This window comes from Erythrolamprus reginae, chromosome 1 (genome assembly GCF_031021105.1).
Source record: "Erythrolamprus reginae isolate rEryReg1 chromosome 1, rEryReg1.hap1, whole genome shotgun sequence".
NCBI lineage: Eukaryota > Metazoa > Chordata > Lepidosauria > Squamata > Dipsadidae > Erythrolamprus > Erythrolamprus reginae.
Window position 1 is genome coordinate 142,233,534 of NC_091950.1, and position 22,439 is coordinate 142,255,972.

Below are 22,439 nucleotides of genomic sequence, written 5' to 3' on the forward strand. Positions count from 1 at the left end.
TTCCTTCAGCCGCCCAACAGCTGATCTGCTCCGCAGCGCGGAAGCAGCGAGGAGCCGAAGATGGGGTAAAGGCAAAGGGGAAACCCCATCTTCGGCTCCTCGCTGCCGCCGCGCTGCGGAGCGGATCAGGTGTTGGGCGGCTGAAGGAACCTTCCCTTGGTCTTCCCGCCAGATCACTTGCCGCTTGCCGCTTGCCAGTCCACGCCCCCCTGGATGAGCGGCCCCGCATGGCCCCAGCGCCGGACTCCGTTGCCGAACGCCGAAACCGGAAGGGGCGAGGTGGGGGAGAACGGGAGGCTCAGCATTCCGTCAGTCGCAGCGCTGGCTGTCAACTTTTCTTTTTAGCACTGGGGAGGCAAGTCAGCTCCTGCCCAGTTTTAAAAAGAAAAGTTGACAGCCAGCGCTGCAGCTGACGGAATGCTGAGCCTCCCGTTCTCCCCCACCTCGCCCCTTCCGGTTTCGGCGGTTTCGCAGCGCTGGCTGTCAACTTTTCTTTTTAGCACTGGGGAGGCAAGTCAGCTCCTGCCCAGTTTTAAAAAGAAAAGTTGACAGCCAGCGATTGTTCCGCTGCCGCCAGCATGGCCTGGCTGGCAGCGGAAGATGTAACCTTCGCAACCTCGGAGAGCTTCCTGGGCATGAAAGCTCACGAAAACCAGGAAGCTCTCTGAGGTTGCGAAGGAGCCCACGATCACTCGGCTGCGGGTGGCAGGAAAGCGAATGTCACGGGGCTGGGCTCGGCTCCCCCAGCCCCGCCGCGGAACGCTCCATTCTGTTCCCTGCCGGCCCGATTGAGCGGCCGGCGGTCTCCATTCAGGGAACAGAATGGAGCCTTCCGCGGCGGGGCTGGGGGAGCCGAGCCCAGCCCCGTGACATTCGCTTTCCTGCCACCCGCAGCCGAGTGATCGTGGGCTCCTTCGCAACCTCAGAGAGCTTCCTGGTTTTCGTGAGCTTTCATGCCCAGGAAGCTCTCCGAGGTTGCGAAGGAGCCCACGATCAGTCGGCTGCCGGCGGGAGGAAAGCGAATGCCACGGGGCTGGGCTCGGCTCCCCCCTCGGCTCCCCCCCTTACCAGCCCCGCCGCGGAAGGCTCCATTCTGTTCCCTGCCGGCCCGATTGAGCGGCCGGCGGTCTCCATTCAGGGAACAGAATAAAAAAAAATTTATTTTTTAATATTTTATTTTTTTTAAATAATATTTTTTGAAAAACCGCGTTGCAGCGTTTCGCGCTAATCGAGAACGCGCAAGTCGAGGGACCACTGTAATCATGAATTATTTGGACTTTTTCCAGCAGGCAATTGTACATTTCCTGTTAAATGACCAGTATTATGAAGCTTCCCAAAAATGAACAAATTTGGTACTGTAGAAATAGCTTTAGAAGTTGCTGCACATACATATGCTTTATTTCTGTTATAAATATTTTTTTAAGTGGTACAGTTTGTATTTTATCTTTTAGGGTCTGTGAAGATACATAATTTCTATCTATAGGAAAAATTGTGCAATGATCACACCAAATATATAACATTCTGTTGTACAATTTGAGTACAATTTTTGAACAATCCGCTTAAGATATAACCCGTAGTAAGGGGAAGAAACATTAACCTCTAAAGAGAGGAAGTGCAGTTAGAGTGAGGAACTGAAAAAGTCCGTGCAAAGTACTGCCCTACACCTCACCATCTTGCTCATTTCCCCTTCTGTTACTCAACTAGCCTGCTTCTCTACCAGAGATTCGGGCAAGAAGACCCAGTGGAAATAGGTCATGGATGATTTAGGTAAGTGATTCTTTTTTTAGTATAGCAAAAGAATAAGCACTGTATGTAATCGTACCGCAAAGAGTTCCATTTTATGCAGAATGGGAGAAATACAGAAAACCAAAGAAAGCAAGGAGATCTTGAACACAAGGCAGAGGCTTTGTGCCTTTAACTGCTGCAGGATGGATATACATTCAATACTGCTAGCTGCTCAGACCATAATGGTTGAATTGGTGTAAACCACAGCAACCTATCTGGTTGCTGATATAGGAGAAAAGAGAATTCACTTTGGAACAGAATGTTGGAGGAACCAAGAACTTGAAGTAGAAACCAATGAAGTTTATCTTTAGTTTTTTAATCAGGATTTTTTTCCTCTTAAAAAATTGTATTTTGAAATGTGATGATATGTAATACAATAAGTAGAAGATTATTTCAGCAGGGAAAAACACATTATGTAAATTGTTAAAAGAATAAACATTTCAAAATCAAAGTAGAACTAGGAAAATATAAAAAATATGTTTTTAAATTTGATCCTGCTGGGCTTTTCCTCACTTCCTCCGGCTCATCAGCTAGTGCCACTAGTGATTAATACAGATCACAGGGATTGGAGTTCCTCTAGCTATTTCTCTTGAAGTCTATAACATTTTACAGCACACATTTTTTATACACTCGTATATAATAAAATAAAAGTGAGAAAATGTGGAGAAAATCCGGTCACAATTCAAAGTGTTGGTTACGACCTATAAAGCCCTTCATGGCACCGGACCAGATTATCTCAGGGACCGCCTTCTGCTGCACGAATCCCAGCGACCAATTAGGTCCCACAGAGTGGGCCTTCTCCGGGTCCCGTCAACTAAACAATGTCACTTGGCGGGACCCAGGGGAAGAGCCTTCTTTGTGGCGGCCCCGGCCCTCTGGAACCAACTCCCCCCAGAGATTAGAATTGCCCCCACCCTCCTTGCCTTTTGTAAGCTTCTTAAAACCCACCTCTGCCACCAGGCATGGGGGAACTGAGATACTCTTTCCCCCTAGGCCTTTACAATTTTGTCTGTATGTATGTTTGGTTTTATAATAAGGGTTTTTAACTGTTTTAATATTGGATTGTTATATGCTGTCCTTATTACTGTTGTTAGCCGCCCCGAGTCTACGGAGAGGGGCGGCATACAAATCAAACAAACAAACAAACAAACAAACAAATAAATAAACAAACAAACAAACAAACAAATAAATAAATAATGACAGACTGCATCTTAATATAAATGTGTATTATTATTCGACATACATAAATTGGTTGAATGTAATAACTATGATATGATTAATTTCATTACTTTGATTTGTATTAGAACGTACGAAACCCAGGTGCCACACTGTTCATGCATTGATATGTTTGTTTAAAAAAAAACTTGAGGAAAAAGGGAAGCAAAAAGGGTGAAGAGACTTTTAAAGTAGTTGCCCATTGCAAGAAAAGTGTGCTGCCTGTTGGAGGAGAAGCTAGTATCTGGCTGAATTACAAGAGAGAACAAACATAAGCTAACTCTGAACAGAGGATGTGGAGGCTAATCCCTGGAAGCACAGAGGAAGGATAGCTCTGAGAACATTACATATATATACTTATATAAGATTTGTATGTCTTCGTGTGCCCCCCCCCCGCACACACATAAAAACACAAGATAAATTTGGTTTATTGATTTAAACAATAAAGAGACCATTTAAAACAGGGACATATTTTTAATGTGTCATTTCGCAAATTCTCTTAACTTCAGAACAAGGGGCCATGAATTAAAAATATAATGCTATTTAAAATTCAGATAGTCACGTGCAGCCAAAATATCCTCTGAACCAATGTATCAGGCTATGCTCAGATTTTAAGATAGGATTAGATAAAAATCTTTTTTTTTGAAAGAGCATGCATTCTGGGTGTTTCCTTTTCAGAGAAAATGTAAACAAGCACATTTACTTCTTATATTTTTGGTGAAGGCAGTGATACCACTAGTCAAGATAATTCTCTCACTGAATTATTTTAATTTTTTTCCCCATGGATTGCATCTTTTAATGCATATGCATAGTTTTAATGACTATATTGACAAGACTGGCCCCAGAAAATGTCTAGAGATACTTTACTAGAAGAACACCCCACTCCTCCACTCACAACAGAATACCCTACGCAACTAGACTTATAATCCTAAGGTTAGAAAGCTTAGAACTACGTCGCCTTAAACACGACCTAAGCTTAGCCCATAAAATCATCTGCTACAACGTCCTTCCTGTCAACAACTACTTCAACTTCAACCACAACAACACACCAGCACACAACAGATACAAACTTAAAGTAAGCGACTCTAAACTTGACTTCAGGAATTACGACTTTAGTAACCAAGTAGTTGATACATGGAACTCACTACCCTCTGTAGTATCATCACCTAACCCCCAAAACTTTACCTTTAGACTATCCACTGTTGACCTCTCCCAAGTTCTAAGAGGTCAGTAAGGGGCGTGCATAAGTGCACCAGAGTGCCTTCAGTCCCTAATGTTTCTCTTTTACTACTATCATGTATATAAATATTATTATTTCTTTGTATACCACCAATACATACTTAATAAAACAAACAAACAAATAAAAAATATAGACAGAACCTATTACATCAGAAGGAACTCCGCATGCATGCTAAATTTTATTGCCCCCCCTTTTCATATTGTTTCTACAGGATTATTATTAATAATAATAATAATAATAATAATAATAATAATAATATATTAGAATTATATGCTGCCCCTCTCTGCAGACTCAGGGTGGCTCACAACAATAATAATAACAATGTGACAATGGAACAAATCTAATATTTAAAAAACATCTAAAAACTCATCATTTCAAATCATACAATACAAGGATATCATACATAAAACTATATAATCCTGGGGAGATATCTCAATTCCCCCATGCCTGGCAATTTATGAAAGACAAGGAGGGTGGGGGCAGTTATGATCTCTGGGGGGAGTTGATTCCAGAGGGCCGGGGCCGCCACAGAGAAGGCTCTTCCCCTGGGGCCCGCCAGACGACTTTGTTTAGTCGATGGGACCCGGAGAAAGCTAACTCTGTGGGACCTTATCGGCTGCTGGGATTCGTGCAGCAGAAGACGGTTCCAGAGGTACTCTGGTCCGATGCCATGTAGGGCTTTATAGGTCATTACCAACACTTTGAATTGTGACTGGAAACTGATCAGCAGCCAATGCAAGCCACAGGGTATTGGGGAGACGTGGGTGATTATAGTATAGGATTACTGTATAGTAATTTGGGATTTCCATCTCTTGGTTATACTTAACCTTTGGACCCACCTTTTCTGTGAATACGTTCATTCTGGGAAGGATAGAATAATCCCTAAATTGATGAGCAATTCTTTGTTATCTTTCTGTTACAAGGTATGGTTTAGTGCTTTCCATAGTGGTAGCAGTCTGAAATAGCAAGAGATCTTTTCCTTCAACTCCTGTTTGCCCCAGCCTATTTTCTCATAGATCAAGGAGATATTTGATAGCAATATTGTAGTTTTACAAATGCAATAGAGTTCTTTTACTGCTAAAGAACTCCAAGTGAAATGGGATGCACATGAGGAAAGGGCTTGTGGAAAACTAAAACAAAAAGACAGATGTATTTGAACCATAATGGTTTTGTTTAGATGCTTTGTTGGCAGAACTGGAACAAACCACGGAGAGTCTGAGTGTGGATGACTCAGACCCAACTGTTTGCTTTCTTCTGGAGCGCGACAACAAACCAAAACCAACAGCAAGAACAGAAAGCCATTTAACTCAACACCACAAATTAACACCCCAAGAAGCCAAAAAGGTATTTTTTCTTAAGCTTTATAAGTCTTAGGAAGCTATGAAAGGAAGTGCTCACAAATTTGACCCTACTGGAAAACTCATCCCTGTTCTGCTATTTTATCAGATTCTTTACTGAATAGTCCACAGTAGTACCTCTAGATACGAGCTGCTCCATATGCGAGTATTCCAAGTTACGAGCCGCGACGTGAGCGAAATTTCTGTTCAACACCCAAGCTCAAATTCGGGATACGAGCTGAGCTTCCACTAGGTGGCGCAAGAATCTCCTTGCTTCCAGTTATCTCTGCGCGAAAAACAAAGTCTAAAGGCATTCATTCGAGATGCGAGTTGATCGACTTACGAGCTAGGGTCTGGAACGAATTAAACTCATATGTCGAGGTACCACTGTACTTGCTTGCCTTTCTCTTCAATTTGTATCTGGAACATAGTTGACTTTTACAACAGGTAGAAGAATTGGTTCTAGGATGGAAGATGGTTCCCAACCCGGGGGGGGCACGCCCCACAGGGGGGCAATTTCATTTTTAATGGGGACAATTGGAACCTTATTTAAACATAGTTAATGGCCTTTTAGGCTTTTAGTACACTTTTGAATAATAAGAATTATATGTTATGTGGGAGTGGGGAGGCCTCAGGATTTTAGAGATGCTTAGGTTGGGCATGGCCAAAGGAAGGTTGGGAACCACTGTTTTAGAGGCTGCTTTAGAAGTGCAACATTGTGCAACATTGTGCAACATATTCTGAATGGCTGAAGTTATGAACATGGTGATGACCAGAAACAGAGCATTTTTTTAGTGACTTTGGGTATAGGCAGTGGTTAGAGTGCAGCACAGCAGGCTACTTCAGCTAACTGCTAACTGTAGTTCAGCAGTTCCAATCTCACCACCAGCTCAAGATTGACTCAGCCTTCCATCCTTCCGAGGTGGGTAAAATGAGGACTCAGATTGTTGGGGGCAATATGCTGATTCTGTAAACTGCTTAGAGAGGGCTGTAAAAGCACCATGAAGCTATACATAAGTCTAAATGCTATTGCTATTGCTATGCTATATTTTCAGGTAGAACCAGCACACAATGCTCAAACCCATAAAGAAAATGCAGATAATGTTTACAGGTAACTATTATTACAGAAAAAGGATAAACAGATCTCAAATTATACTACTGTTTTGCATTTCATGTCTTCTAAAGCTGTATCACGGTCCTCATTTGTCTATGCTTCAGTAAATATGTAATGTGACAATTTCATTTCCAAAATTTAATACATTTTAAGCAGTTCCCCATTGATTAAATAAAGGTTTCAAAGGACATTTACCAATGTAAGTATGGCTGTTTTTTAAAATCCAATTGATGGGTCATTATCTATAGGTTGGAGTTACCAAGGCATATTTTGCATTTTGATAGAACATTGTGGCAACTTATTGAAAGGAGATGGAGCTTACCCATTAAAAATGTGTGCCAGAGTGTGTATAGCTAGTTACTCTATATACTGTTCTGTCTGGGTTCCCCCAGATGTCAACACCAACTAAAAAGAGTAGCCAGACACGCTGGTAAAAAGCAAAGTCATTTTATATCTTTGAAAACAAACACAGATAACAAAAACTGTTCTTACAAACTGGAATGCTATGAAGCTTCACAGAAGAGTCACGACGGCCAGACAATACAACAGGCTTCTTGCTGGCACACACACCACTGTAGATAATAAAACCCACACCTCCCCCAAGTTTTCAGCCTTCGAGGCCACCAGCCAGAATCAGAGACGCCAAGGATCGAAGCAAGGTCACTGGACTCCCAAAAGATAACTCTCCACAATACAGGAAGGGTGGGCCTGCCTTTTCAACCTTTCTGAGGAGAACAACACTCAAACCCAGCTGTTGCCTATTAGGGATGAAAATACCTGGCTAATTGGCCCCTTCTTTGTGCTGCCCTTCTCTGCCTCATATCTATGATGGCTTGTGCATTCTCATCTAATGACTCCAGACTACTCGCTGGGGAGAGCTCCCCCCCCGGGGGTCTCAAGCTGCTCTCCCTCCTCCTCGTCCTGACATTCCTCTTCCCCGTCTGCTTGTTCCTCCTCCTCCTCCTGTTCCTCCCCCTCCCCCTCTGAGCATGGAGCCGGCAGAGTTCCAGCCATTCCCTGAGGAGCCTCAGACTGAATCACAACATATACACAGAAATTTATCAATTCTCCCTAGCCATTAATTCCAGGTTACTCACAATCAGCTTCTAGTAGGATGCTACAATCAAGTCACTTTATTTTAGTTTCTGTTAACATCACCAAATGGTTATAACAATGTCTCTAATTTTCAAAACATGGAATCAAGTTGCTATTTTAAATAACAATTAAAAAGGAGGAATATTTATCTGTATGGTACTTACAAGGCTGAATGTAAATATATCATGAGGCAGAAATACCGTATATAGCACAGGAAATTATTCATCCTTATTTCCAAGAACCCTGGGTGATTTAGTATGTAATATAATTTTTGGCTTGCAGAATGGGTGAAAATTATATTGGTAAAAATATATTTTATTATCATCCGTATAATATACATTTATGCCATCTAACCAGAAAAATTTAGAGTGACTTAAAATTAATAAATTAGCAAAAAAACTTGAGTGTTGCAACTCAATATTTTTTTCACCTGCTTTATGAAAGGAATATTTTGATTTTCCAGTTCATCACTTAGGGATGATGAGCAAAAGACAGATGAATTAAATGGCATGAAAATGTGTGGTTTCCACATATTGCCTTGAATTTCTACAGCATTTCACAAATTGGGCTGTTTTATATATGCATGCAATATGTCAATATTGTATAGAAAATGGGAAGTTGGTAAAAGGACAGGCAGAATTATTACTTGCCTAATAGTAATACAGTAGAACAGCAAATAAATCACAGGCTTTGCCATTCATAAATTTGAAACATATTCTGAAATTAACTTTTGAGGCCAATAAGTAAATAACTGAAATAGTGGGTTGGTTTTTGAGAAGGTATTGTGTATAATGACAGATAGAATGATAGTATATGCAAGAATTTAAAGATTTACTTTTTCATTCCTTTCACTTGGTTGAACATAAATATTCTTATTTTTTGTAGCAAAGTTTTACCTCCACAGCCAAAGGTATCCTCTTCATCTTCTACCTCAGTTGCCCAGGAATTGGATGATCTTTTGGCTTGCTTGGGAACAATCCAGTCCAAGGTGAATAAAGGGATTGTAGCTTAAATATCTTTTGAAAAGAAAACTGAGTGTTTATACAGAATATAATAAACTCCCAATTCTAGGAGTTGAAGTCCACACATACCAAAGTTGCCAAGGTTGAAAATTACTGGCAAATAAATTAAGGAAAAATGGAGCTTGTCAGCTTGTATACTTCAAATTCACATTGACAGGAAAAAATCATAAAGAAAAAGTAAAGGGTTTAAAAATACTTAGGAAGTGAGAAACATGAGTACTGTAGTTCTGAATGTCTTTAAATTATTTCTCATGGTGGTTATGTATTATTATTACTATTATTATTATTATTATTATTATTATTATTATTATTATTTATTAGATTTGTATGCCGCCCCTCTCTGCAGATTCAGGGCGGCTCACAACAGTGATAAAACAATATACAATAACAAATCTAATATTAAATCTAATATTATACGCTTGTGTGTATATCTAGTTTATTTTATGATTGCATGTTGTTCTTTGCTTTTTTTCTTGATCCTGCATTTTTGATCCCTCTGCAGCCTCCCTGACTGCCTATGTTTCAGATCTGGAAAAGAACTGTGGGGCAGATTTTTCATAATATCATTTGGGGGTGTAATTTGAGCATAGGAAGCTAGGGGAACTAGAAGCCTTGTGCAAATGAATGTACAATATATATAAAAAAGAACATGTTTAGGAATCATGTCCTTACAGTATTACAAAATTAGGAGGTTTTTTTAAAGAATATTTTTTTAAAGAAAGAAAAGATGTGAGAGTTATATGGCATTGAAAATGTTTTGTAAAAGTGTGTGCATGTTGTAGGTTAATAGATCAATAAATATCTGGAAGCAGAGAAGGCTACACAAAAAGATAGAGATTTGAAAATTATTTATTCTCCGGTAGGTCTCAGATGGCCTGACCACTTCTAGCCAGTCAACATCAGCAGAAGAGAACACCACTGATAATCTAGACAGCATGTTGAAGAGTTTGACTCATGATATGCAAGACCTTGGTGTTGCTACTGTGCCTAAGGGTAACTGTGCCTCTTGCCACAAACCTATTGCTGGAAAGGTAAGAATGCTCAATTCTCAATCCCACCGAGGTTGCTATGATCAATTTCTTATTTGTCACACTTTTAAACTGCATAATATCTATAATTAGGAAGGCAAAATAAAGTTTCTCCTTTTGCAATTTTATCACTGAGAAGCTTTAGGTCTTGGCCCAAAGAGCTCATGTTGCTCGCTAAGCCAAGGAGGGGAGCTTGATGTAAAACAGAGCATCTTTGAGAATATGTAGCTTCTGTTTGAGAGAGTCTGCACTGTAGAGAGCGAAGTGTCTTTATTTATTTCTTTATTTTATTTTATTTTATTTTATTTTATTTTATTTTATTTTATTTTATTTTATTTTATTTTATTTTATTTTATTTTATTTTATTTTATTTTATTTTATTTTATTTTATTTTATTTTATTTTATTTTATTTTATTTTATTTTATTTTATTTTATTTTATTTTATTTTATTTTATTTTATTTTATTTTATTTTATTTTATTTTATTTTATTTTATTTTATTTTATTTTATTTTATTTTATTTTATTTTATTTTATTTTATTTTATTTTATTTTATTTTATTTTATTTTATTTTATTTTATTTTATTTTATTTTATTTTATTTTATTTTATTTTATTTTATTTTATTTTATTTTATTTTATTTTATTTTATTTTATTTTATTTTATTTTATTTTATTTTATTTTATTTTATTTTATTTTATTTTATTTTATTATTTATTAGATTTGTATGCCGCCCCTCTCTGCAGACTCAGGGTGGCTAACAACAGTAAAAAGACAATATGAACAAATCTAATATTAAAAGTAATGTAAAAAACCCCAATTTAAGAAACCAATCTTACATACAGACATATAAGCCTAGGGGGAAGGGAATACCTCAATTCTCCCATTATCCAATGTCTTCAACTAATCCTTTCATGAATTCTAGGTGGTTACAGCTCTGGGAAAGACATGGCATCCTGAACACTTCACGTGCACCCATTGTGAAAAAGAAGTGGGTTCCCAGCCATTCTTTGAGAGGGACAACAAAGCTTACTGCCAAGAAGACTACCACCAACTCTTCTCCCCTCGATGTGCTTACTGTACCGCACCCATCCGGGAGGTATGTATCACTGTTTCTATCTTCTGGTGGTCAACTACTGCCTTTATAACTGGTCCCATACATTAGCTACCGGTATCTGAGGCTAAAGATAAAATGATGCCACCATCCCTGTTCCATGTACCAAAGAAGCCCAAGCAACAATGGAATTGTAGTTTCAGCACTAAAGATGTGGAAACCTTTTTCAACAAATCTGATGACAGAGCTGAAGGTCTGCATGATAGGCAGCAAAGTTCCCATGGCTTTGCAATTCAGCACCTCACTGCTGTCCACTACGATCTGCCCATTCATGTCGATGTTTCCATTTGTCTACTCACTGAATATCCCTGATTCAGAGTAGGAGCAAGCTGGAGCTTTAACTTTCATGCCTGCCATCTTTTCTTTGTCCTATATAATTCTAATCCAGTAAAGCTTTCTTATTTTCTTTGCAGAGAATCCTAACAGCTATGGATCAGACTTGGCACCCTGAGCATTTCTTTTGTACACATTGTGGGAATGTGTTTGGCGATGATGGTGCGTCATTATTTCTCAAAAGTTTCTGGCTTTGCTTTTGCAAGTTTGTTTAATGTCTTTATTGGTATAAATATAATCTAGATAGATGAATGTGAAACATTTCCAAGTAGAAGTATTCTTATGTGTCCCAAATGTCTCATTCCAACTCTGTGGGAGGTGATTCAATATTATCAACAAGCAAAAATAATAATAATGAGGAGATACTGTATATCATTTTACAAATGAGAAAATGAATGAGAATTTTTTAAATATTGAAAATGTCCCTAGAAAAGTTGCCGGTAGGATGGAGTAAGGAATCTTGTTGAAAGATGTAAAATCGGCTGTTTTTCTGTATGCTTCTGACTGCATATGTTATACAGAAGTCAGAATTTGGTATATCAGGAGAAATACAAAAATGATGGATGGAGAGAAAATGGAGTACTTAACACTGACAATAAAAAAAGAAAAGGAATCCTCAATCTGAGTATTGTATTGGCAGTTCTGTGTTAGCAAAAACTTCAGAAGAAAAGGATTTAGGGGTAGTGATTTCTGACAGTCTCAAAATGGGTGAGCAGTGTGGTTGGACAGTAGGGAAAGCAAGTAGGATGCTTGGCTGCATAGCTAGAGGTATAACAAGCAGGAAGAGGGAGATTATAATCCCGCTATATAGAGCGCTGGTGAGACCACATTTGGAATACTGTGTTCAGTTCTGGAGATCTCACCTACAAAAAGATATTGACAAAATTGAACGGGTCCAAAGACGGGCTACAAGAATGGTGGAAGGTCTTAAGCATAAAACGTATCAGGAAAGACTTAATGAACTCACTCTGTATAGTCTGGAGGACAGAAGGAAAAGGGGGGACATGATCGAAACATTTAAATATGTTAAAGGGTTAAATAAGGTCCAGGAGGGAAGTGTTTTTAATAGGAAAGTGAACACAAGAAGAAGGGGGCACACTCTGAGGTTAGTTGGGGGAAAGATCAGAAGCAACATGAGAAAATATTATTTTACTGAAAGTGTAGTGGATCCTTGGAACAAACTTCCAGCAGACATGGTAGATAAATCCACAGTAACTGAATTTAAACATGCCTGGGATAAACATATATCCATCCTAAGATAAAATACAGAAAATAGTATAAGGGCAGACTAGATGGACCATGAGGTCTTTTTCTGCCGTCAGACCTCTATGTTTCTATGTTTCTAATATAGAATCAAGAATGAATGCATGAATAAGTGAGTGAATGGGTGCTGAATGAAAGTGGATTGGATTAAAAAATGAGAGTACTAAAGATGAACCTTAGTACCTCCGTTATAGAAGGCGAAAGAATGAGGGCTGGACTGTAAAGCAAATTTGTGAAGGACGAGTCATTCCACTGAGAAAAAGAAGTAAGAAAAATGTGTGGTTGGATGGAGTCAGTGAAGGGCTACCAAAAATTTTATTACCACACTGTGGGTGTGGCTTAGGCAGGATGCCCTGCATTTTTTTTCAACAACTTTCAGTGCAAATTGGGTGCTCCATTTTAGCTACCCCACTGCGTCCCCCCCCCAATCCGGGCAATAGCCCACCCCTGGATAGAGTCAATAAGTATTTATAAAGAGGAGGCAGAATCCTTGAAGAACAAAAAGTAGTGGCTAAAGTTGAATATGGACTTGATGGAAGGACAAAATGTTCACAAGGATAGAAAGTATGGACATATCATAAATTATGTCAGTATAAATTGGCTGCAACTTGTTTCCTTTCATTTATCTCATGTGTTAAAAAAAATTTGGCTTACTATTTCATATGCTTTTTTCTTCATGTCACATGTTGTCTGCTGGTAGAAGAAAATATTTCATCTTCTTGGACTTGAACTATGGGATCCTAGGTGCTTTCTGAGCTTGGTTGTTATCTTGCAGACATTTCATTATGAAACTAGATAAAACGCTGATTACAATATCTGATTTGATGATAAAATGTCTGTAAGGAAATTACCAAGCTCAGATAATACCAAGAACCCTGCCATATTGTCTGCTTCTAAGGAAATAGCATGACATGTATGCATGTGTGTATGCTTTAACTTTTAATCTTTATTGAGTTTTTTAGTTATAAACCAACCACATATAAACAAGACATACAAAAATACATGAAGTATAAACAGATAAAGTAAACACTAACCACTTTTGCAACTATTTCATTTCCAGATATATTTACACTTCATAATATTACTTCTTCTAGCTTTACATATATATATATGTACACACATATATCCATACTTCTCTATCCTACATCTATATTATTTACTATTTTCATTACATTTGTTGATCACATTTTAACAATTTTCCCCTGTTTACTTAACTTGTTTGTATTATCTCTTCTGATTTCTAGCCACTTGTAAAAGTTTTCCCATATAGTAAAAAAAATCTCTGTCTTGTTTCTTTTGCAATTATTATGCATGTATGTATGGTCACTCAGGCAATAGCCGTTTGCTTCTAATGGATGTCAGTATCATAGTTTTCTCTGAATGCATTTGATCTCTCCTGAGTATGATAGACAGAGCATCAGAGGGGAGGACCAATTAAAGTGTTTCAATTTCATTTTTCCAGTGTAAGCATGCTGCAAATAATTATTTATTTTCTGCTTGGCAAACAACAATCAGAAAAAATCAGCACAATCACAGTGGGATTTGATCACAGATGAGCACTAATAGGATCCCAGTCCAGTAATTAGCTCCTAGCGGATCTCTGAGCCTCTATCGGTAAAACCAGGGTCCCCGAGCTCCTAATTAGAACTAAAATGCGAAAAGTTTTACAGGTCCAATTAGAGATGAGCTGGATTCTAACTAAATTAAGTCTTTTAGGCCACCCAAGGGCACTTTTCTTTATTTCTTGGTCATCTGGGAGAATTTCCCCTGAGCCCTGCTTACTGATATTGCTTCATGGTTTTAGAAGCAAGTTTCAGAACTTTATTGCGTTGGCAGCAGTTTCTTCATCTTTGGTGTGGTGACTCAGATTCCAATGAAATAACTGTTTTGTGCAATTGTGGCTTGTTCTCTCTTGAAACATGTAAGAATTGCAGAAGTTTAGAAAAGCACTAGCTGTCCCCACGGTGAACCAAATTATATTTTTACGCAGTAAGAACAGTTAACAAGCTGGCTGGTGGCATGAGCAGACTTGATTTGCCTAAACAATTGTCCTTCTCTTTGTGGCTGTGGCAGCTCACGTCAACTAGATCGTTAATTCTGATTCGGCAGTAGAAACTTTTTATTTATTATTTCGATTTCTAGGTCGCCCTTCTTTTTATTAAGTTTATTTATTTATTATATCTTAACATGTTTTAGAAAGAGACATACAGGTAATCCTTGACTTAGGACCATAATTGAGTCCAAAACCCCTGTTGCTAAGTGAGATAGTTATTAAGTGAGTTATTCCCCATTTTACATCCTTTCATGCTATAGTTGCTAAGTAAATCACTGCAGCTGTTAAGTTAGCAGTATGGTTGTTAACTTAATCTGGTGTTACCATTGACTATGCTGGACAGTATATTTATGACACTGCAACCATCAGAAATCTATCAATCAGTTGCCAAGTGTCTGAATTTTGATCGCATGGCTTTGAGGATGCTGCCATTGTTGGTCGTAACTGTGGAAAATGGTCATAAATCAGTGCCAGGTTTTCAGTGCCAGTTTAACTTCAGACAGTTACTAAATGAACTATTATTATTTATTAATTGGATTTGTATGCCACCCCTCTCCGAGGACTCGGGGCAGCTCACAACATAATAAAAAACAGTATACAATGTCACAGTCTAAAATCCAATTACTGTATATACTCAAGTATAAGTCGAGTTTTTCAGCACCAAAACTGTGCTGAAAAATCCGTCCTCGACTTATGCTTAAGTCACTGATGGCATTCGGGCACTGTGATGGCCTGAGCACCGGCAGAGACTCCAGTTCAGAGCAGAGGGCGGCTGCGGGAACGAGTTGGGCAGGGGCGGGGTAGGTGCTGCCTCTCCCCGGCTGAAGCAAAGGCAGGTGCTCTCAAAGCGCTAGGCGAAAGCGCTCCCGCAGCCGCTTCACTGAGAGGGCTTCCGCCGAGCACTTTGGGAGCACCTGCCCTGCCCCTCCTGGAGCCCCTTCACTAACAACGCTCAATGAAAGCACTCTCAGCGAATGGGCTGCAGGAGGGGTGGGCCACGCACTTCAGGAGCACCTGCCCCACCCCTCCTGGAGCCCCCTCACTGACAGCGCTCAACGATTCCCTTGAGTACCATTTGTTGGGGGTCGGGGAAAAGGGAGGGTTTTGCCTTCTCTTTCTGCTCAAGATCCGCATGTACAATTGGTGGGCCACTGTGTGACACAGAATGCTGGACTCGATGGGATTTGGCCTGATTCAGCATGGCTCTTCTTATGTTCTTATCAGAGACATGAGACCAAACAATGCAGAAGAGTTGAAGGCCACTATTGAAGCATCTTGGCCTGCCATAACACTTCAGCAATGCCACAGGCCGATAGTGTTCATGCCACACCACGTTGAGGCAGTAATTGCTGCAAAAGGGGCCCAAACCAAGTACTGACTACACATGCGTGCTTATACTTTTCAGAGGTCCGATATTGTTCTATGTACAATACTTGTTTTATTGATTGCATATAATATTCTAGCTTCTGAGATTGTGGATTTGGGGTTTTCAAGAACTGTACCCAATAATCATCACAATTATGACAAGTCACAGCTTGAACTATTTGGCCTTGCATGTAATGACTCTCCCTCGTATAATAGTTTCACCTTTTAAGTTGCATTACTGAAATAAATGAACTTTTGCACGATATTTTATTTTTTTGAGTTTCACCTGTATTATTCTCACTTTAAATAGTATCTTCCAATAATTCACCTTTTGACAAGTCTACCACACTGAAAAAAATGTTCTTCAAAGTCTAAGTCTTATAACAATTTGATGAATGGCTATGGATCATTCATGCTAATCCAGTTAGAATTAAATGCCAGTGATGTAATATATTCTATTTCATTCCTAGTATGGAAGCTGTTAGAAAATCATTAATTATAGATTCCTTTCTACCAGTCTCTTAAGTCTCCACCTCTCTATCCTTCTCCTCCTGTCTCTACCCTGTTTCTTCCTGCCTTTATGGCAAAAAATTCACTCCTGCAATTTGAAAGAACTCATAAAAAGAACTACATGTCAAAATAGTTTTTGCTTTGACAGTTGAGCATTAATCTTTAGCAGATCAATATTTAATTCTTCTGAAGATCAGGGACCCTAATTAAAAAAAAAATTCTTTCCTACTGCTTTTCCAAGCAAAGAGATAACATGCCTTTTTGTGTCTTTGTGATGAATTCACTGTTTTAAATATTATGTTCCCAAACCTTCTGTAGGTTTCCAGGTGAAAGATGGAAAGCCATACTGCCAGAAAGATTTCCAGGACATTTTTTCTCCCAAATGCAAAGGCTGTGATCGTCCTGTGATGAGTCAATATTTGTCAGCTCTGAATGCCGTATGGCATCCTGAATGTTTTGTGTGTAGGGTAAGTATGTGGAATCAGCCAGATTTGCTACCTGTTTGGGTAGCTGGTAGTTACGGGACATTTATGTGGTGGGATTTGGCTTAGTGGTGCAGCCAATATTTAAGCGCCTCCAGATAGACTTTGGTCACAACCTGTGCATATAATCAGACTTCTTAAATTCCAGCTAATTAATATGTTATTTGTATCTTGATATAAGGAAGTCTCTCAAAGTAAAAATATTAAAATCTGATGTTTGTTTGTTTGTTCCTTCCTTCCTTCCTTCCTTCCTTCCTTCCTTCCTTCCTTCATTTATTTATTTATTTCTAGGCCGCCCTTCTCCTGAGACTCAGGGCGGCTTACAGCATAAAATTACATGTTTAACACAGAAATCAGAATTAATCTAAAAGAACCCAGTCTAATAAAAAGCCGAGACCGCCTCCTGTCGCATGAATCCCAGCAACTGGTGAGGTCCCACAGAGTTGGCCTTCTTAGGGTCCCGTCGACCAAACAATGTCGGCTGGTGGGACCTGGGGAAGAGCCTTCTCTGTGGGGGGCCCGGCTCTCTGGAATCAGCTCCCTCCGGAGATTTGCACTGCCTCCACCCTCCTTGCCTTCCGGAAGAGTTTAAAAACACATCTTTGCCATCAGGCCTGGGGTTACTAGATCTCCCCGCTGACCAACAAATATTTTTTAGTATGATTGTTGAATGAATGTTAATCAAAGTTTTTTAAAATTAGAATTTTAAGGATTGTTTTTTTATGCAAATTAATTGGATTGACCTACTATTGTCTCTTTGTATATGTTGTGAGCCGCCCCGAGTCCTCGGAGAGGAGCGGCATACAAATCCAATTAAACTTGAAACTTGAAACTTAAAAGCAGTTTATTCAAACACCACATCTCATACATCAATCTATCATACTAATCATTCAATCAATGGCAGCAGCTAGAATAAGACGACCAGTTCAACAGCCCCAGGCCTGTTGGCACAAATGTGTTTTCAAGTACTTCTGAAAGGCCGGGAAAGTAGGAACCATGAGGATCTCCGGGGGGAGTTGATTCCAGAGGGCAGGGGCAACCACAGAGAAGGCCCTTGCTCTTGGGGCCACCAGCTGGCAATGTTTAGCTGATGGGACCTGGAGAAGGCTGACTCTGTGGGCCCTGACTGATCGCTGGGATACGTGAGACAAGAGACGGTCCCAAAGGTAACCCGGTCCTAGGTTATATAGGGCTTTAAAGGTTAAAACCAACACTTTGAATTGTGCTCGGAGACCTGTTGGCAACCAGTGCAGCATACGGAGTGTTGGTAAAACATGGGCATGTGTAGGAAGACCCACGACTGTTTGCACAGCAGCATTTTGAACCAACTATAGCATAGGTCCCCAAACTTGACAACTTCAAGACTTGTGGACTTCAACTCCCAGAATTCTCCAGCCAGTATAGCATGGCTGGAGAATTCTGGGAGTTGAAGTCCACAAGTCTTAAAGTTGCCAAGTTTGGGGACCTCTGAACTATAGTCTCCGGACATTCTTCAAAGGTAGCCCCAATCAAACACACATGCTGTTCTAATCAGCAAACTTGTATTAAACAAACAAAAAAGGGTTAACAAAAACAGTCCTTCTTGTCAGGAATAAACGATAGTGCCAGGCGTAAATCAGCCCAAATACAAAACACAGGAAAAAGCAAACAAAGACAACCTGCATGGAGCAGAAACGTTTTAGGAGTCCTTTGAATCTTGGAGACTCAAGAGCAAACAGCAAGTCCCAGAGGTTTCACCTCCCACATGCCTGAAAAGGCTGGGTTGAAATCCAAAGGCACGGAACAGAAACTTCAGAGCGGGAACCACAAAGTCACACAGATAAACAGCCACAGTTTGCCTTTTGCCTCTGTTCCCTTTTATACCTTTAGCCCTCATTAAGGGAACCACACCCAGCCCTCAGTATAAGAATCACACCCAGCCCAGGTGCTACTCTGATCACCGGTAATAATCCTTTAATTGAGCCCTCCTTTGCATGGCTCTCCGGCTAAGCATGTCTATGAGCTGGTCTGCAGAGGAATCCAAGGAAGATAGACTGTCTGAGTGACTGCCTGCCAAATCCCGTGGGCTGTCTGCTGGGTCCTGTGTGCTGTCTGCCAACTCCTCTGAACCAGTGGCCTCATCCTCATGGCTGTCTGCCACGTCTTCCTGGCTGTCAGCCAGGCTTTCGCACTCACTTTGTGCCGCCTCTCTCTCATCTGTGGGAGCAACGGCTGGCCCAAGCCCAAACACAACACATATTAAACCTGTGCTGTCCTGATTTTGACCTTGAAAAACCTTGGGAATTATTAGCTGTTTTTGTAAGCTTCCTGCATGGGTTTATTTTTCAAACATAATTCCAAGAAGAAAATAATGCTTTGGGGGGGGGGAAACCCAGCCAAAGTTATTTATTTTAAATAGTAGGGAACTAGCAACCAGGGTGCCTTTGCCCAATGCAGTACTGTATTGGCAAGAATCTAACCATGTGCCAATCTCGGAAATATTTTTATACTGTGACACAGGCTCCTTTTCTCTATTTTCAGGATTGTTTCTGCAGTTTTGGTGATGGTTCTTTCTTTGAACTGAACGGTCAGCCATACTGCGAGCTTCACTTCCATCATCACCAGGGAACCGTGTGCCATGGTTGTGGAAAGCCTATTATTGGACGGTGCGTCAGTGCCATGGGACACAAGTTCCACCCAGAGCACTTTGTTTGTGCCTTCTGCCTTACTCAGTTGCACAATGGTATTTTTCAGGAGCAGAATGGTAAAACCTACTGTCACCCTTGCTTTAAAAAACTCTTTGTTTAACTTTAAAGTAGGGGAAACGTTACTCTTCCCAAAAACGTTATTGCAAAATAAAAACTAAGACTGTAATCCCAAGACTACAGTGTACTGAGATTTTCTCTTGAGTAAAAAATACCCACAAAATTGGGCAACATTAAATATGACAACAAATATGGAAATTTGCCCAATATTGTAACACATTATTATACTTCAGTGCTTTTAAATTAACCAACTGTTAGGTATGTAACGTTTGTGTTGAATTTAAATAACTTTACTAGAATTCATTATCTGGAGATCTGGTTTTTTTAAAAAGAAATATTGGTATTAAGACCATATATAAATATGTTTTTTAATTTTTTGTTCAGCTGATAAGAACAAGTTGTTTTCTTACCTAACACATATTCATCTTCAGAAATATCTTTCATTATTTGTATCATTTTTGTAACTAATAGCAGAGATCTATGATGTCTTGAAGTAGCTATGCTGCAAATTACAGATTTTTTTTTCAAAAACCACTTGGGCTTACTTCCTGATCAGGGTGAATAAAACTGTTCTGAGTTGGATAATCTCAATTAAAATTTTATTTAGATGATAAGGGGAAGATATGCCAATGCATCTTAAAATCAGAGGCTTTTTAATGCTAGACTTGTGCAAAATTGCACATTCGATGCAAATATAATCTGCGGAGTAAATGATATGGAACTGATGTATTTCTCCCTGTGCTACACTGCTTACAACTAGCCCATCCAATGCTGCTCATTCTGAATGGCTCTGGCAGCAGTGTTCCGTTTATCTTTTATATAAATGTTTTGAAGTCCCTTGGCAGATTATTTGAATATTTATCTTCCCCTTAATCTTCTTAAGTTCTCATACACACTATGATGAAGAATGTCTTTGTTTTCATTATCTTGCTTGTAAAAACAATCAAATAATACATAAAGAAAAATAAATTTTATTTTCTTGTTGGTCATGAAATTTTGTGTGTTTGATTTTTAAAATTACAGTATTTTGCATGCAAATCTGGTTGGTGCTATTTAGCATAAAAATAAGATAATATTTCTATGTTGCTATTAGGCTTGGCTTTAACAGGACAAATTTATTTTAAAAATTAAAGTAGGAGAATAAAGAAAAGATGCAATAATTCAGTGTTAATAAGAGAACAAATGTAAAAATTAAGTATAAAAGCAGAATCAATTACTGCATATCCTAATAAAAACAGAGCATTCACAAAGTGCATAATGACATTATTCAACAAGGTGTTGGAATATTATATGCACAATAATTTAATTTATTTCATATAAATTATAAATAAAATAAAACCCAAGGCAATTCGCCCAGCTTGTTTAACACTGCTGTTCTGTTTAAGAAAAGTAACAAATCTTCTGTTCCCGGGTCACCCTGACCTGGACCGAAAACTCTTCATTTGCAGTGCTTATGTTTGGTCAATTTGAATACTTTTTTCACTTGGAAAGTAGTCTGAACATTTCTGCACACAATGATATGAAAATTGAACTGAAGAAATTAATCCTTATTGGTTTATTTTGCACATAAATATGCCCCCCCCCCCCGTTTTTGTGAATTTTCTTTAGGTTTATTGATAATTATGCCTGCAAAATACATTCTATTTTACTAAAGTTGGTGGGGGATTGGTAGCTTGAACATTTCTGAACATAATGATATGAAAATTGAACTGGAAAAATTGATGCATATTGGTTTATTTTGTTGATGAAATGCACGCCCCCCCCCCCGTTTTTTTAAAATAGTCTTCACTTTATGGATAGTTTTGCTAGCAAAATACATTCTATTTTACTAAAGTTAGTGTGGGATTGGTAGCTTGAACATTTCTGAACATAATGATATGAAAATTGAACTGGAAAAATTGATGCATATTAGTTTATTTTGCACATAAATGTATGCGTCCCCCCGTGTTCAATTATTTCAATTTATATAAAAATTATGCTGTTAATTTCAAACTTACATACTTTTTTTTAGTAAAATGGATTTGTTTCATAAAATTAGTTCTCTGGCTACAATGTGGTTGATTTTCAAAAGGATATTCCAAATATTTCTAGACAAATATGTATAAACAGTGACAATAATGGCACATAGCAAGGCCGGGGGGGGTGGCCCTTTTGTGGCAAAAATAAACCAATAAGAACCATTTTGTTCAGTTCATTTATATTTTTATTATATTCAGAAATGTTCAATTTAGTATATCAAACCTTTTGGGGGAAAATTCCTTAGGGATTTGTAGCCTTAAAAAATAGAAATTGACACGAAATTAAAAAAGGATGGGGGGAGGGGCATTTGATCAAAATAAAAATATAAGTCTCAATTTTTCCAGTTCAATTTTCATATCATTATGTTCTTAAATGTTCAAACTAGTTTTCCAGTTGAAAAAGTTTTCAAAAAGATCAAATTCAAGTACCTAAAAAAATTATTTTTGGTCCGGTCATATACGAACAGAAACAGACTTGAAGTTATGATTTTTTTTTGCCCAGAAAACAATTAGCCACCACCCCAAAAATATTTTTTAATGATCAGCATTGTTAAATTGAGTAAATGAATGCCTAAGATTTTAAAGAATATTTCGGATTTGGAGCATAAAAAAATAAAAAGTGAAAATGGTTGCAAGCAGCCGAGGGGGGGGGGAGGCCTTATTTCTGATATTAAAAAAACCAATAAGAATCATTTTTTTCAGTTCCTTTATATTTTTCTTA

The 22,439-nt window shown here is 38.8% G+C and overlaps 1 protein-coding gene across 1 annotated transcript; it reads left to right on the forward strand.

The window, feature by feature from the left end:
* Positions 1–1,673: 1,673 nt before the first annotated feature.
* Positions 1,674–20,694, forward strand: LPXN (leupaxin). Its single transcript, XM_070736126.1, has 9 exons — positions 1,674–1,767; positions 5,418–5,584; positions 6,633–6,688; positions 8,672–8,774; positions 9,672–9,839; positions 10,762–10,935; positions 11,364–11,445; positions 16,793–16,941; positions 19,477–20,694. Exons 1-9 carry the CDS (start codon positions 1,755–1,757, stop codon positions 19,741–19,743), a joined length of 1,179 nt encoding a protein of 392 aa, XP_070592227.1. The 5' UTR covers positions 1,674–1,754; the 3' UTR covers positions 19,744–20,694.
* Positions 20,695–22,439: the final 1,745 nt, after the last annotated feature.